This window comes from Copadichromis virginalis, linkage group LG14 (assembly GCF_057382275.1).
Source record: "Copadichromis virginalis isolate Kocher_CV1m ecotype Utaka linkage group LG14, C_Virginalis_male_GT1.1, whole genome shotgun sequence".
NCBI lineage: Eukaryota > Metazoa > Chordata > Actinopteri > Cichliformes > Cichlidae > Copadichromis > Copadichromis virginalis.
The window spans coordinates 1,079,567-1,096,451 of record NC_140631.1 but is presented as its reverse complement, the minus strand read 5'-3'; the positions used below and the strand labels follow the sequence as shown (position 1 = coordinate 1,096,451).

The 16,885-nt window shown below is 43.2% G+C and overlaps 1 protein-coding gene across 3 annotated transcripts; it reads right to left on the bottom strand.

The window, feature by feature from the left end:
- Positions 1–527: 527 nt before the first annotated feature.
- atf5b (activating transcription factor 5b) lies at positions 528–4,814 on the bottom strand. 3 transcript variants are annotated; one of them, XM_085478946.1, is made up of 4 exons: positions 4,590–4,814; positions 3,708–4,010; positions 2,251–3,442; positions 528–1,766 (listed from the first exon to the last, which is right to left on the bottom strand). In XM_085478946.1, the coding sequence occupies exons 2-4, from the start codon at positions 3,925–3,927 to the stop codon at positions 1,580–1,582; spliced, it is 1,599 nt and encodes a 532-aa protein (XP_085335072.1). In that variant the 5' UTR covers positions 3,928–4,010; positions 4,590–4,814; the 3' UTR covers positions 528–1,579. The 3 variants fall into 3 exon arrangements, with proteins under 3 accessions (XP_085335072.1, XP_085335073.1, XP_085335074.1); XM_085478947.1 differs by having other exon boundaries at positions 3,789–4,010; XM_085478948.1 differs by lacking the exons at positions 3,708–4,010; positions 4,590–4,814 and adding an exon at positions 3,642–3,703.
- Between the last annotated feature and the right edge of the window lie 12,071 nt (positions 4,815–16,885).

Below are 16,885 nucleotides of genomic sequence, written 5' to 3'. Positions count from 1 at the left end.
ACGACTGCTAGGAGAGATACCAAGAGATTTCACACACACGCCTTCATACACGCACGCCCTCTACGAGCTGGGACACGAGATAGGCAACTTGTGTTTTCTGTTGACTGCCGGAGCTCGATACGACTCCACTCAGCCCCGGGATCAATCAAAACACAGGAAACGGCACTAAAATATTAGGGGGGGCCGTACTTGTGAATTCTCTAAACGCACTCTCCGATTGTGCGGTTGTTTGGACTCGGTGCGAGCTCCTCAGGCTCCAGGGAATAAGGTTGTTTTCTCACAAAATGGTCAGGTGTCAGTCAGAGCCTGCCATCCAGCGATGAATCCTGGGACTAAGACTGACTGCACTGCAGCCAAAATCAGAGGGCTGAGACCTGCAGTTTGGGGGCAGGGTGGAAACATAAAGGGAGGGGCACGGGGGCTTTCATCTCCATCTCTTAATCCCAGCCCGCTCTTATTCGCTGTGTGCGCACTGGGCCGAACGGGGCTCAGGGTGTCGTGAGCAGAAAAACAGTCAAAGGCAGAGGTGGATGATACTACATAACTGGTTTATTTGGCTGTCATTGACCTGATGTTTCATTTCCTGACATTGACATCGACTATTAAAAGGACCTGAATTTCAGATACATCAAATTGATCAATTGAAAACAAAATTCCCACAAAGTCGTACCCAACAACCGTTTATTGTTGCGTCAACAGGTGATTGTTCATTCGCAAAATACAGCCGGAAGAGAGGGAGAAGGACAAAAGAAAGCCAGCGAACGCTCGTGTCTCGGAGCAGAAAGCAAAACCTGAGCATGAATCACACTGACGGAGGGAGAAAAGTCGCCAGCTGATGAGAGGGAGGAAGTCAACTCAGTGAAACTGACGCAGTGGAGATCTTGAAGCCATGCAGTTAACAGAATATTGCCTTCAAATAACACTCGCACATGCTTTTCCAAAATCAAACATGCATTGGGTAAAGAGGTGTAAATACTCAACAGTTTAGCAATACAAATTCTCTAAATGTTGCTGATAATGAATATTTGTAGAGCATGTTACAAGTTTTCCAGCAATCCCTTTATTCGGTTGATTGTTGTAAGCAAATGATAAATGAACATCATTAAGTAAAAATAAAATAGAAAATAAAATCTAGATTTCGCATGGTTCTGCCTCGATGCTGCTGCTGCTGACGCATGTCACAAAAAACCACAAGTAAATTCAGTCACTACTACTAATTCAAAGAGCGTTTTGTAAACGATCCTTCGTCGTGAGCGCAAACTCAGTCGTCACAAGGCTGCGAGTGCAGTTCGGATCACAGTGGTCACGGACAAGTTCAGCATCTCCTCTGGAAGCCGCCTGGCTAAGGCTGGTTATAGTTAGGTCACCCATTTGGAAACGTCTGGTCTGTACGATCAGTCATCCTCTCAGAACAATTACATCATTTTATTTGTTTTTAAGAAAAGAACTACCAAAATCATGCAAACTACCATTTGTGAGACAAAAACCAGTTGGTGCTCTTGACTTGATTTTTCTCTTGGTGCTGGCTGGGCAGGTTTGGAGGTGAGGTCGGCGTGGGCGTCGGGCTCCTTTCTTTCTTTTAGGCACTGCCGTCCTGTTTGAGCCGCTGGCTGCGAGCCTTGTAGACCTCGATGAGTAAATCTTTGACGTACTGTATTTCTCGCTCCACCGATTCCGCCTTGTCACGAAGCTCCCGGTTCTGCCCCTCGAGACCGTGCAGCTCCTCCTCCAGAGAGTCCAGCTCCGCCCTCTTACGCAGCCTGTACCTGCAATTAAGAACAACGTGTGTGGTTGGTTTCACAGATTTTGCTGCCTTGCAACTTTAATGTGGAGTTGAGCGTGCGTGGCCTCTGAAGCTAAATGACGCAGAGGCAAACAGCTCCCTCCCTTGAGACAATTCAACTTTATTCACACGGTCCCGAATCACAACAACAGTCGCCTCAAGGCGCTTTACATTTACATAAGGTGGACCCTGCAACAACCAACTGTAGTTATTGTACAACTGAAAAACCCACTGTAGACTACAACTGTGCTTGCTATTTTAAGTGAAACATGCCGAGCTGCCAGACTTGTAGGACTGCTGAGGTGGGGCTGCATTTGGCAGACAGCGAGGGACTTTCCACGTCCCTCCTACATTTTTCAGGACATTTAAAGCAATGCGGTGGCTGCTTTATGCAACACCATGCTGTACATTTAAACTACTATTTCCATCACATCCTGCACATTTGAACAAAGTCAAAGCGTGTTTACCTGTGAGCAGCAGTTTTGTTCTGGTCTCTCTTCTTCTGCTTCCTCTCGCCACTGCTGCCATCCAGAGACACTGCACTCATCACCAGAGCTGGTTTCACAGAGCAGGGCTCATCCTTTAGCCTCTGGGTGGGGCGATGGATGGGGCCACCCAGCAGCGGCCCCTCGCCCTCCCCTCTGGACAGACATTCGTAGCTTTGGTCTGCAAGGCATTCCGGGTAGAGGTAGTGGCCGTGTTGGGGATCGACAGCCTGTGCTTGTGACGGCTGATCTAGGTCACCTATAAAGCTATGGTAAGGTTCTGTGCTGGCCATGGACTGGTGGAAGTATCCGTCACCGGCCACCATTGTCTCTTGGGGGATACTCCCGGAAAGTCCTCCGTCTTTGCTGCAGTGCAAGACCTCAAGCCCCGTGCTGTCGTAACTTACATTGACCTTCACATTGTGCATCAACTGTCCCTCTCGCTTGTGGTGGCCGTCGTACGAGCCACCCAGACAAAAACCTCGAGCAATCTCTTCGCTGCAAAACATTCCTTCTGAAAAACAATAACTCTCCTCTTCCTTCAAAGATAAAGCACATTCTCTCACCTTCTTGATGCTGCCCAGGCTGTTCTTGCTCACCGTCTTCAGCGTCGAGTAGTGGTTCACAGACAGCTCTGTACTTCCTGAGTAACATCCCCTGGAGCCCCACGTATCAAGTCCAACTTCATCGGCGACTTTCACGGTCTCGCCGAGGATTCTTCGCCCGTTGTTGTGGTGGTGGTAGCGGTGGTGGTAGTTGTATGGAGCGGGTCTTGCGATTTTGCTTCTGCTGATGGGTCCGCCGCAGAAGCTGGCCAGGTCCAGCTCCCCTGTTGCCAAGGTAACAACCACAGGGCTGGCTTCTGATTGGCCGGTCCCATACGAGCCATAGGGTAACTGGTAGTAAGACTGGGAGCCCATGGCTTGGGCGCCCTTATCACATTTTGAAGATTTCTCCAACTTGTTTGCGGTGGATGTGGACTCGGAGCGGAAGTAGTCCTCGAGCTGAGCCAGCTCCTCCTGCAGCAGAGAGGTCATGACCTCCAGATCCGAGGGCACCTTGACATCTTGTTCTAACGGCGAGGGCGGAAGAGATGAGCTTGGAGAAGACTCGGTCGTAGAAACAAATGAAGACAAATCAACTTTTTCCGTCATCCAATCAGAGTGACCATCACCTAGAAAAATTCAAAACCAGAGGAAAGCGTAACGTAACGAGCAAAGCAATCCATTCTATTTTCAAGTGTTTGCAAAAAACGACTGAAATTAAATCTTGAAATTTAGAAAAAAAAAGGAAAAAAAATGTGAAATAAGCAAAGGCTGAGAGAGTAAATGGAAAAATAAAATAGTTTAAATTAAGCAATACATCCAACTAACCGATCATCTGAAAATGATTGAACAGCATCGTCTGCATTCGATAAATATCCACTTAGCTGTACTCACTGTACGACATTAGCCCCGTGCTGCACTGCGGCTCCGACCTCGGGATGTGGAAAAATAAAAAATCGTCTTGGCCAAACTCACCAATTAAGTGCTGCCTCTCCACTGGCTCCGCCCCCGTCCGTGGCCGTGATTGGCTGGGGCTAGCCTGTCGGAGAAGGGGAGCGCTGAGCTCGCCTGTGGAAACGGGGGGAATTTTCCTGCGAAGGATCGATGCCGCCATTGTGTCTTCTGCTTCGATCGAATTGTTCAAAAGCACGAACCGTGCGCTGGCTGGATGAAAGAGTTCTGGAAACACCTGAAGACCTGCGGGAGGGAAAAATTAGAACGTTGCATTTTTTATTAGCCTCCAACGGCCCATTTCAAACTTTAAGTAATTCAAAAAAAATTAATTTATTATTTTAAAAAGGTAATTACAAAATAAATGCACATTAATTTTTCATCATTTTCAGTTTAATGAATCACCCAGGTTTTCACCTCCAACTTAAAACAGACTTTATTTGAAGCCATTCCTGACTGATGTCACAATTTCAATTTAAAACTCTCAGTTTAAAAAAAACCATTTCAAAATATTAAAATGATTACAAATCTTATTTTTTAACTTTTTCTATAAATAACATAGTTTTACAGAATGTAGGCAGAAACATCTGTTGCGCACTTTCAAATCGAATCCATTCAGCGTGTTTACACTGTAACAAGCCAAGTTTGACCAGGTCACTTTACACAGCAACGAAAACGCCCGCAAACAGCGGGAAACAACCACCGGACTCACCGCGCGGCGTAACGCTGGCTGCAAAGTGTCTAAACGTGTTTGTTAAGTAAGAAAAGACGCGTTTCTCCCAACTTTCTTTTACTCCTACGAGGCTAAAAGGCACTTGTACTCACCCCATAGTTTCTGAATGAGTGGTAAAAAGCAAAGCACACGAAGCTTTAGGCTGACGAGGACGACAGGCACCGTTTAAAAAGCCATCATTTCCCTTTAGGAAATCAGGGAGTCTTCATGAAGCGCTATTTCAACGGACAACACTTGCAGACAGAAAGTTTTTAAATCCGCTACTTCTCCAACTCCTAATGCCCGGACCGCATCACAGCAGATGGGATTAATCCGCACTTCACCGAGTTCACCGGGCCGTTACGTCATGAAGCTGGGGGACTTTCCCGTTATCCAGAGACCGCAGCCCGTTTGTGCGCGAGCTTCACTTTATTTCACTTTAATTCATTCGTTTGTTGTTTCACATTAAATCATTTATAAATTAAAACAAAGTAAATTTTCTTACCATCTCTTGTTAGAAAACATCACGTGTCTGTTGGAGCACTAAACATTCACACCAGCACTTAAATACGTCATCAGATTCTTTCCAACACAAACCGTGCACATGTGAGGCGTTCGTGAGACGGTACAGTAGGCACTAGTTTTCAGCGCGCCGCAGCGGAAGGACACCGTGTTGCAGTTCGAAGGTGTAACTTTAGTTGCAGCCCTGTTGCATCAGATCCGCAGGGGATTCGCTGAGCGCGTTAACAATGTGGCCGCACCATTGGTTTATGAAGGGGAACTTTTCTGCTTCCATTGGCCTGCTATCACTCTTACACTGATTGCTAATCATTGCGCATTAACGGCGACGCGTCACGGCCGTAACTGGAAAGGAAGTGGCCAAGGTGTGGTGAGGAGACGAAGTCTGACCTCCAGCAAAAACTCCCACAAACATTTTTACTCTTTTTTTACGCTGCGGGCTATTCATGTCTGTTAGTTTAGTTAGTTTAAGATACTTTATCGAACTTCTGTTAAAACATAACTACATGGTGAGCAGAAGTGTTAAAGTTCGATACATAATTTGTAGTTTAAAGTAAGAAATATGAAAGATCTGTGTGAGCACTTGTGTTTTGTTTGTTACAGTTTCCACAGAGTTTATCTGCTAAATATTCCAAAGAAAAATAATAATAACTAAATAATAAACATGTAAATTGTGAATTCTGTCAGCTGCTTGAGGTTGAGTGGAACCGCCAACAGTGGAAGGACCTCACAGACAGATTTACAAACTGCACAGAGGTTTTGTGTACTCTTTAACACTAAAGAAAACATTGTGTGAGTAACCTGTTTGCTTACTCATTCCTCACATAACAACAACACCAAATAAGGTTACAAACTAATAGGATCACATTTTGTTTATTATGTTTTCTCTTTCTTGGCAAATGAATGAAACGGACAGTATGTGTTGCACAGAGGTGATGAGCGCGCTCATGGCCATAAGCACACACACAAGAACAATAATAATTATGTGGATTTCATTCCACGAGGTAAACACATCACAGCCGGTTTGAAGAGTTCACGTGTGGGTGAAACCTGAATGGTGCCTAATTAAAGAATAATACAAACTGTCTGCACTGTTTTTTTAAATGAAACTTTTCAGCATGTTAACGCACCGTTCTCACACAGATCTGTAAAGTCAGCAAGATGCAGAAGTGAAAAGTACTCCTCTGATTTTTTATTCTGCTTAGAGTTGCCTTTGGGCTGGAGCCTCTCCCAAATGACACAGGGCGAAAGGCACAAGACATCCTGGACAGGCTGCCAGTCCATCACAGAGCTAACAACACACACACACACATTCAGTCCTAGGGCCAACTGAGAATCACCAGTTAACCTAACAAGCATGTCTTTGGACTGAGCGCAGGGAGAGCGGATGCAGGGAGAACATGTAAACTCCACACAGGAAGGTCGCAGACAGCTGGCAAACATTATTATTAAGTCGTATTCATTAGAATTTGTTTTTAGTGAAAAAAGAAATGATTTTGGAGTCTTTGTAAATTAGAGAGAGTACGTTATAATGATAATATGTGTTTGGCTTCCTGCACATCGTTACCGAGCATCAGTTGTTGCTGCTGTTTTGCAGTAAAGCTTTCAGGGAGCTTGTTTAAAGACTCAAATATCTGGAAGTAATTCATTCAGTGTAATTAAGTAGTGTTGGCTCTGTTCTACTTACTTCAATGTTTTGGGTTTAAAAGACATTTTCTTCCTTTTTGAGTTCATTAAACTTACTATTATTGACCGACTTAACTAAGACTAACTTGTTTAACAAACACAAAGGTTGACGTTCACTTCGTTCTGTGGTTTGTCTCACGTCATGTCAGCGAGTGTGACGCCGGTTGGCTGAGAAGCATTAGTGAAAGTCCTTCATAGCAAAGCAAGACAGTAACCATTGTGTTTTTCATGTTGTGCTATAGTAACACATTATATTCACTGTGAAGTTACTGAGGTTGTGTTTCTTTTACCATCATGTAGCAAATATGGGACGCAGTGAGGTGAGCCTGCAGCTCAAACAAGAATCATGCAAGTCCCGCAAATGTTTCCAAAACACACAAGCAAATTAAAAAGAACGAATCTGAGTACAAATACAATAAAACGTCAGGAATTTCAGCTCATTATTTGTAAGTTTTACTAACTTAATCTCACTGAGAGGCGTAAGGACTTACTTGTACAGCTGCTGTTATTGTGTATATATATTTATATTTCTCATACATTCTTATATAGTTCTATATTGTGTATTTTGTTGTACAGTTGTTTTATTTTCAACTTTAATTTATATATTTTATCTTATGCTTTCCCAGTTAAATTTACCCTTCATTCTAATTTGTGTTGTACAGTTATTTCATTTTTAACTTTAATTTTTATATTTTATTTTATTCCTTCCTAGTTAAATTTACCCTTTTTAATTTTTCATATTTATTTCCTATCTTATTCATAGCCTTTTCCCTTTGTTTTCTTTAGGTCACGAGCAGTTGTCTAAGCATTTCCCTGCACATCGTACTGTGTATGACTGTGTACGTGACAAATAGAATTTGAATTTGAAAGGAAAAATCAGTGCTGGAACTTTATCAAATATTTATGCCATGAAAATGCTTCACTTTTAGCTTCATCGGTTCACAAAAACTAAGACGGGTCATCAACATGCTGATTACCTGTTTATCTCCACACCTGTTCAAAATCTGATGGAAGAACATTTCGTTTTTTATGTGACCGTGTAAAAGAGACCTGAGGTACACACAGGTGTGGGACAGGAAGCTCGCACAGACACAGAGTGAGAGTAAACGTAGGGGGAGGCCTAGCAGAGGCCAGCGTGTGTGCGTGTGTGTGTGTGTGTGTGTGTGCGCGTGTGTGTGTGCGTGTGTGTGTGTGTGTGTGTGTGTGCGCGCGTGTGTGTGTGTTCAGCTGAACACCTTTATTTTGTTGCCTGTGTGCACTGATTGTGACTGTAGTGTTTCTCACTGGTTTTACATTGCAGAGATGACATCACTGAGCTTTGCTGCACGCTTCGTGATGCTGGCGACATGCAGGACTCTGAACAGCATTTAGAGACAAAACTTGCACCAACATGACAAAATACTTGCACACACTTGAATATGTAACAAGGTCTCCTGAAGCCAAAACATACGTGAACATTTTTGAAGGTAATGTTTTGAAATTGTCACATCAGCGTGTATTTGGCACGTGTAACAGTAACTGTGTGTAACTGTAAGAAGTGTGTGTACATTTGAACAAAGTCATTAACTGTTGTCACTTGGAGTTTGGAGTGATTGTGTTTCTCTAGCGCACATGAAGAAAACCTACGAGGTCCTTACAGTCACACTGAACCATATCATTATTTGTCTTTAGTGCCTTTTACACATGCATGCGTGTGCGTGCACACAGACACACACACATTTCTCTCACAGCACAATCTGATTCCTGCTCGACTGGCATCACTGTCAAAGCGACGTCCCTCACAATAGCCTCTTTATTAAATCATGAACTTTAATCAAGTGTAAAACAAAGAAATCTTACAACTGCAGTGGAAATGCGAAACACATACTTCTTTAATGTAGCTGACTGTCACCGTTTGACTGATTAAAACTTATTGATGAAATGAAATATCCTCTGAAATGTGCATGTGGAAAAGCCTTCTGTGCTGCGAGGACGAACAGCTTCTCTGTAACATAAATTTTCTGCATTTTTTAAACTGATAACACACAAAATGTCCAGGAGCAGTGTCTGCAGTCAGTTCATCACAGCCAGTAACAATAATAAAGGTTCAGCCGAATGCAACGCTTAACCGCGACTGTACTGCAGGTTCAACGCTCCTGCTTTCCTCCGTCCTGACCAATGTTTCATATGTGAAATATGCTTCACGCCTATGTTTATACTAGAGATGTAGATACTGTGATTTTTCACATAAAAATAAATATGTGTTAATTAAGCCAGTAAACACACAGCAGGTTGTATTATACAACACATTTGCAGTATGAAACGTTGCAGCATGTTTGAAACACACACACTGAAAAAGTGCCAACTCTTAAACTTTGTTTTTTTGTTTGGTTGTAATCTCATAAGGACGCATTTGTTCTGAAATCATTCAACCACCTTTTGTCGAGGTGGCTTTGGCTCCAGGGGCGGGGCAGGTCATTTAGTAATCAGGAGGTCGGTGGTTTGATCCCCGGCTGCTTCAGACTGTTACCGAAGTTCCCTTGAGCACTTTGCTGAACCTGGAGTTGCTCCTGATGCAGTCAGTGGATCGTGAATGTTAGACAGAAAACACTCGTGAGATCGTAACCCACGGTGCAGACAGACCCTCTCTGATATTTGCATTACTCACGTAATGAAACAAAGACTTTATCCTAGATACATTTGAACAATAACGTAATATAAGACTCTCTCATCTGGAGCATGGATTTTTATTATTATTTTATTTTTCTTCTTCTTTTTATATCAGAACATTTTGTTTTCCAGCTTTTTTATAACAAATGCTCAGTGGTGCTGTTATTGTCCTGGCCGTGCGTGTGAGCAGATGAAGATGTGTAGATGTGATTGTTACATTTTTCAGAAGGGTCGGAGGTTTTTTGAACATTGCGTTTAAAGAAAAACGCCGACGATTTCAAAGAATTTGTCTCAGCAATTCAGATTTTTTTCTGCAGTTAATTTTACAGATTTGTGAACCAACAATTTTTAGCTTTGTTTCATGCAACATGCTGTAATGCTGCATGAACGTAATGCTGTGTAATTGCAGATGACAGAAGTACAACATACAAAGCCGACATTTATCGTGGGTTTTGGGTGTTTTTACTTGGACCTGAGGGAGGAGCAGTTTAGAATAATGATACTGTTGTGTGAGCTGGAAACAGTGTGTAGCTTTGAGATAAAACTGTTCGGTGATTATTGTTGGATTCTGCCAGAGGAGCCGGACTTTTGTGGAATACAGTTTGACAGCTGGGTTACATTTTTGACAAAAGGCTGACAGGTTTCAAAAAACGTGTCCTGGCAAACGGAGAAAACCTGTAACAGCCTCTGTCTTGGCTGTCACTCTGCTTGACCTCTGTGCTGCTTGTGTACATCACGGCCGCAGTGACAGGTAGGATGAGGCGGGGGGGTCGGACAGGCTGGGTTACACCACCCGCGGGTCCCGCTGCCCTCATTAGTAAAACCAGAATGTCTCTCAGCGTGGCTCCCCGGCTGCAGCTCCTCTGCCTATCCTCTGCCTCCCCGACAAACCAAAAGCTGATTGAAGCAGCCAGGTCTTCCTGTTGCTATAGTAATAGGCAACACTGGTTCACCCCCACTTGAAAACATGTTTTTTTTGGCATCCCCGGAGCCGTGGGTTTTTCACGGACTCCCCCTCAGAGCCCTCGCACCCGTATTGTTTACACTCTTGCTTTTTTTTGCAGACGGTGCAGATTTTTATTATGCATGATACGCTTCTTTAGTCACACATGAATCTGTAATCATAGCAGGTCGCGGAGATGAAGGAAGTTACAAGGACGTCATAATGAATCTGCTGCCAATGACCTTAAAGAAAATGACACACTGATAGCAGACAGGAAAAAGGTCGACATGTTAATAAATACGATAATAAATAATGCATTTTATTATTAAATGAATTTGAAGACGTGAATATTCCTGAGGAGACGTTTGCCGTTAGCCTCTTTACTGCGTACTGTACACAGCCTATATGTTTGGTCCACGCTATTTCAGCTTGGAGTGCAATCCACAATGAATTCAGGCTTTTTGTGTGTTGCGGTAAAACGATTGCCTGCTCTCTGTGCAGTATTGCCCTCCATCTGTCCGTTTGTACTGTAGAACCATACAGGAGCCTTCTCCAGCAGTGCATCGTGGGATGGGAAGAGCCTTCTTCAAAGACACAGGCGGCCATGCACTCCTCTTACTATGGCACATTGGTATCAGTTACACCATAATTTCATCACCGGCAGCTCCCTGTGAATCCTGCTTACATTAACTTTTTACAGGGATTGGCAACACGGAGGCAGAGATGCATGGCAGCGCCAGCGCTCGAACCCATTTAGACTTCCCATTCAGCAGTTGGTCTGAGCGTATTGTTATTTGTTGATGAAGTGTCGTGTTTGTACGACCAAATGGATGTGAATTGTGCAAAATCCCCATCATTACAGTGGGATTAGAGAGTGGGACTGAGAGAAAAGGCAAGGGGGAGATTAAAAAAACAAGAGGACGGGGAGACTTCAAAGTGGCAAAGTGTGCAGGGCTGTGTTTGAATGATGGCTGGCGTATTGTTTTGATAAGTGTTCCCCGAGGAGAACATGCAAGGCAGCGTGTCACTCTCCCCTCACATCTCCTGCGATAGGAGCCAGGCGCCGGGGAACGTCAGAAATCCTGCTGTAATTACGGCGCCGGTGCGAGCCGCGCTGCAGAGCGGCTGCAGAGCGGCTGCTTCGCGCTCACACAGCAGCTCAAACACGCAAGAGCCCAGATGAATTAATAACGTGAAGCTAAATTAACATGTTAGACCTGAGATGACGATGATGAGTGTAGCACGCTGGGAAAGGGGAAGAATATCAAATTTAGACAATTTCATCCAGTTCCCACGATATCATCTGCGTTTTTGAGACAAGACAATGTCGCAAATCTCCATTTTGGTTTGTTACCAGTTTGAAACTGTAATTAATTTTACACCACGTGTGCTTAGAAATGCAGATGACTGGAGCAGCATGAACACACACGAGTGAATGAACCGTTGGCCACAAACACATTTTACATGATGAAATGAGGATTAATGTGCGTCTCACTGTGAAACTGGTTTGTAATATTATACATTCGTTCACACACTGGTTGTAAAATCTTAATGGAAATAAAGAGAACGCACAAAGCATCACACATCAAGGCCTCTGGAATTTATCATTGAAAAAACTAACCTGTTATAAGATAGTTATGCTGACATTTAGAGCAAAAACAACTTCATCTAATATTATCTTTTATGAAAACATTACTTAAGAAACAGAAAAATGATTCAGTCATGTGCTGTGTGTTTACTCTGTGAAGTATGTGATGCTTTAATGAGTGGGGGGGGGGGGGGGGTTCTTTTCTGTAAACCTCCAGTTTACTCGACTTATAGTGAGTATGCGTGAACACTTGTTCTTTCTCCTCTGCTTTCCTGTCTTTGTCTGTTTTGTCCCTTTCAAAATAAATAAAATAACAGCCTGACATCAGACCTGGACTCGTGACACAAACGCACTGCATCATAGTCTAAATCACGGGGACGAGCAGGGTTTGGTTCACCTCAGTTGTACGGAAGGCCCAACAGCGCCTCTACTACCTGAGGAGACTGCGGAGCGCACACATTCCCAGATCTCTGATGTTGAACTTCTACAACTGTGCCATCAGCAGCGTTCTGACGTATGGATTTCTAGTGTGGTTCCCCAGCTGCACCAAGGCCGATCAGCAAGCACTCCAGCGGGTGGTGAAAGAAGCTGGCAGAATTATTGGAACAAGTCTGCCAGAGATCAGTAATATCTTCCCCACTCGCTGTCTGAGGAGGGTGCACAGTATCCTGCGGGACCAACATCACCCTGCGCGCCACCTTTTCCATCTGCTGCCCTCAGGGAGAAGGTACAGGTCTATACAGGCCAGAACATCCAGACTGGCCAACAGCCTGTATCCACAGGCTGTGAGGCTCCTGAACTCTCTGCCCCCCTCTCACGGACAATAACCATATCCAACTTCTTAATAGCAATGAACTGGTCTGCATTGGTGCATCATATCTTTGTTCTCTTCCCCCTCCTGCCCCCCCCCCCCCCCCCTCTTTCTTAAATAGATAACTATCATATCTGATATCATATCTCACAGTACAATAATATTGAATGGGTTGCATTGTTGTATTTTGTCATGTTTCTCAGGTCTTTGTCTGAATTTCTACGAACATTATTGCTAAGGATTGTCTTATTGCATTGGAGTCACACTGGGTTAAATATGTACACTTGGGTTTTAAGGGGTATTTATTATTTTCTTCTTTTTTTGGGTTGTATGGAAGCCCCAAACGCAATCTCATTGTTCTTGACAATGACAATAAATAAAAATAGGTCATCTCTGGTTGACCTGCACTGACCACACACCAGAAAGCCGACTTGTGTCACCAGCTCGGGCTCTGTGGCGGTATCGCACACGGTGCAGCGAGCAGACGAGGACAAGTTTACATGCAGAGAAACCCACATTACTAGATTACTGTTGTCTTTCTCAGGGTGTTCCACCGCAGTCTTTGTAACAGTGCTGTGGTTGGGGGAGAGTGTACCAAGCAGTCCCAGTAATTTCAAGTCATCGTGGTCTCATTACAGCAGGCTGTTGGTAATCCTCTGCCTTTGATCTGGGAGCTGAAGGGAGCTGTGCTTTACTGTAGTTCAAACAATGTTCTCGCTGCTCCCTCAGCACCTCCACCAGGAGCCCTGTGGTAGCTGAGGAGCTGGAGGTTAGTTTTTGGGTTTGTTTTTATTGGGGGGGGGGGGGGCTCCTACGATGTAGGTGAGAGGTAATGCAAAATGAGGTTTGCGGTTGGGTGGAAGTCAATGTGAGGTTAACCAGGAGCAGTGTCAATTCACTGGAGGTTTTGACATTTGGGTCAGGCTGAGAGAGTAAATTCAGGATTTTGTATTCATGCTTCAAGGCAAATACTGTGAGTGCACCACATTTACACACACGGAGACAACAAGAGGACAAATGCTACACAGCTCCACCTCTTCTTACTATTCACGCAAGCAGCAGCCAAACGCTGACCTGGTGAAAGATGGAGCTGGTCCGAAGAGAACATCACAGCAGCTTCATGACATCAGTGCTGAGCTGACACCAACAGCTGTCCTCATCTGTCACAAACCCACCAATCACAAATCAGCAACACTAAACAAGATTTACAATACGAAAAACATGGAAACGGTTTTCTTCAGCTCACAGACAATTTATAAATGTACATATTTTTGTAGCATTTCTTTTACAATTGTATCTGTCCTAATGAATTGAGCTGGCTTTTGATTTAAAGATATTCTGCCTATTGTTACTATAGTTCACTAAAACATGAGCATGAAAACAAATTAGTTAACTGGAAATAGAAATAAAAGTGGACTTCAGATAAAACTGGAGAGATAACTAGAATGAAATAAAAATGTAGAGAAAATGTTAATACAACCTGCCTAACGAGGCTGTGGTAAAGTCAGACTTGTGTAGCAGCTTTTCTAAAATTCTTTCATCTGACAAACACTCCATATTAACAACAGGAAGACAACTGCACAGAAACAAAAAGCAAACAAACCATTGACTCTGGAAAATAACTGAAACTTAACTGAAAGCAAAGAACAAAGAAAAGATTATTTGACCATAAAAACTATAATAAATGGAGAGCAAAGTAGACTTTGTATTTGGTGTGAACACAGCGTCAAAGGAATCCATGGAGACGCGTGATCGTGGTAACGTCTATGTGCTCACAGCTGCAGTGACGTAGCTTTTCAGCACAGAGCTCTGCTCTTTGTTTTCTGCACAGAGGGGATAAAGAGCGATGGGTCTGAGCAGCTCACGATTAACTTGTCAATCACTAGTTAACCATTATCCAAAGAATATAAGACAATCACGCTGACACATAGAGTGATTTTACAAAAGAGACTCGTGTTTTTTATTCACTATATCCCAAAGTGAGTGGCTGAGCTCATAAACTCATCAAATATGAATAAAGAGGTCAGAGCAGAGAGCAATTTTAAAGTCTTTTTGCAACCACAGCTCTCTGGTGGCCTTCGGTGCAGCTTTAAAGCACTTCCACATTGGCTTCACTTTTCAGATCTGTAATCTAGAGCCAGATTTATCCCGTCTATGGTTTAGTGCATGATAGTTGTTATTGTGCTAATAGTCTTCACAAAGAATAGTAACAATGAAACATTAGTAAACATTCTTTTCACAGGATCTGGTAACATTGTCAGACTCTGCATCTGGCCTTGCGTTGCTCAGTGCTGTTGCTGCTGCGCTTTTAGAGAATTTTGCAAGCCACAGATATTCAGTCCAAAAATGAATAAATCTTATACTTTCTCCCACCATAGCTGAAATTCAATAAACATAAGAAATGCTAAAAATTTCCACTTGCACAGAATATGCTGATTTTATTTATAACATTTAAAAGTATTTCAAGTTCCTCTGACCACACCATCACTGGGACTTAGTTGGCATTGTGGGATTCAATACTGATATCCATTTATAAAAGTCTTTGTTGTGGGAATTCAGATCAAATTCAGAAGGTTAAAAAGCGGGCTTGAAAAAATCAGGGTTGGGGCAGCAAAGCAAGAAAACCCCATTAAAAATCAAAAAGCACACGAGCAAAGCGTGATCTGTGGCTGCTCTGGAGAACGTTTACTGTTTTTAACACGTCACTTCTTATTGTAGTGACTTACGTCCCGTCTGTAACACAGGCTAAGCTAAAGGGCCGTGATTAGGACAAACGTGCAACATAAAATACAAATAATAAACACAAGAGTTAAATTAAAGTCATTTATTGTCTAATGAGTTTCAGTTCGTGCGATTAAATCTTAAGTTGCACACCAGAGCTGAGAGGCAGCGTCCGGCCCTTCAGAGCACCCATCAGACTCCTGCTGCAAACTATGATTTTGCTTAATAAACCTCTAGAAACTACACAGCTAAAAGAAACTGAGGGCACTAAAGGCAACCAGCTTTTAAGTGTTATATCCACCACTTAAAGCTCAGCGTATCCCTGCTCAGACTGTTCACACACACACATAACAGACACAGACAAACACACACAGCCAGTGGATTTTGTTATACCAATATGGGAATCATAAACTCTGATATGGCTTCACTGACAAAAATTCTCTGGGATTGTGTTCATCGCTGGCTCATGTACCGCCGCTGTGGGTTTCTGTTTGTCCCTGATCTTCAACATTCGGTAAAAGTGTGGATTCCAATAAAGGCTTGTTAAACAACAGATTTCATTCTCCGACTCAAGGGGGCCCTGCATGGCCCAGAGGCGTAAGCTGCGCCTTTGAACATCTAAATCCCCGTGCAGCGTCTGACTTCCCTTTGTTATTCACTGGTGGACTGGTTTTTCCGTGCGCGCCGCAGCTCTGGAAAGGCTCCAGCAGGCTGTGCAGAGGGACTTTTTAGCTGTAAAAGATCATCTCATTGAGATCATCGAGCCCCAGTTAATTGAAATTTTATGTGATAACTTTGTAACAGCACAGCGTGAACATATTGTTTTAATGAAGAATTCATCAGCCAGAGATAGAGAGCCAGACATAACGAGCCCCTCCCTGAGCTGCAGATGTCTGCTGCCCTCTCCTGCCTGCTGCTGCCAACACACACATTACACATGAATGTCTCAGGAGCGCTTATGAAACTGACCCAGATCAGCAAACTGATTTTATAGAGCTGATCAAACCTGCTGATGATCAATAAATCAGGTGTGTTTGATTTGCACACCTGGCTGCTACTCACCCTCTTAATTCTCAAGGTGATGTTGTGCCTCATTTGTCACCCAGCTCATCTTGGTCTAGTTTTTATGAAATAAATAATAATAGTGTAATATGTCATGTTTGTATGTACGTAGTTTTAAGAACTGCCAGGTGATTTTTAATATGTCCTGATATGTAAAACCAAAGAATTTAATTTACTTTCTTTTTACGACGGCTGTGGTTTTATTCCAGCAGCACGACAGCTTTCATGGTGCATTTATTTAATGGCTGACATTGTGTGTTAGGTGTATGTAGAATGAAACACTGAGGTCTATCCTACTATAGCCCCCACTCGCACCTGTGTGGAATTTAGGGGGTGGGTGGGATTCTTTGAATGTTTTTTGCTTGTTGTTGATGTTTGCTTGTTTTTTATTTACTGGAGAAATTTACAAAGCTTTATTTAACTATTGATT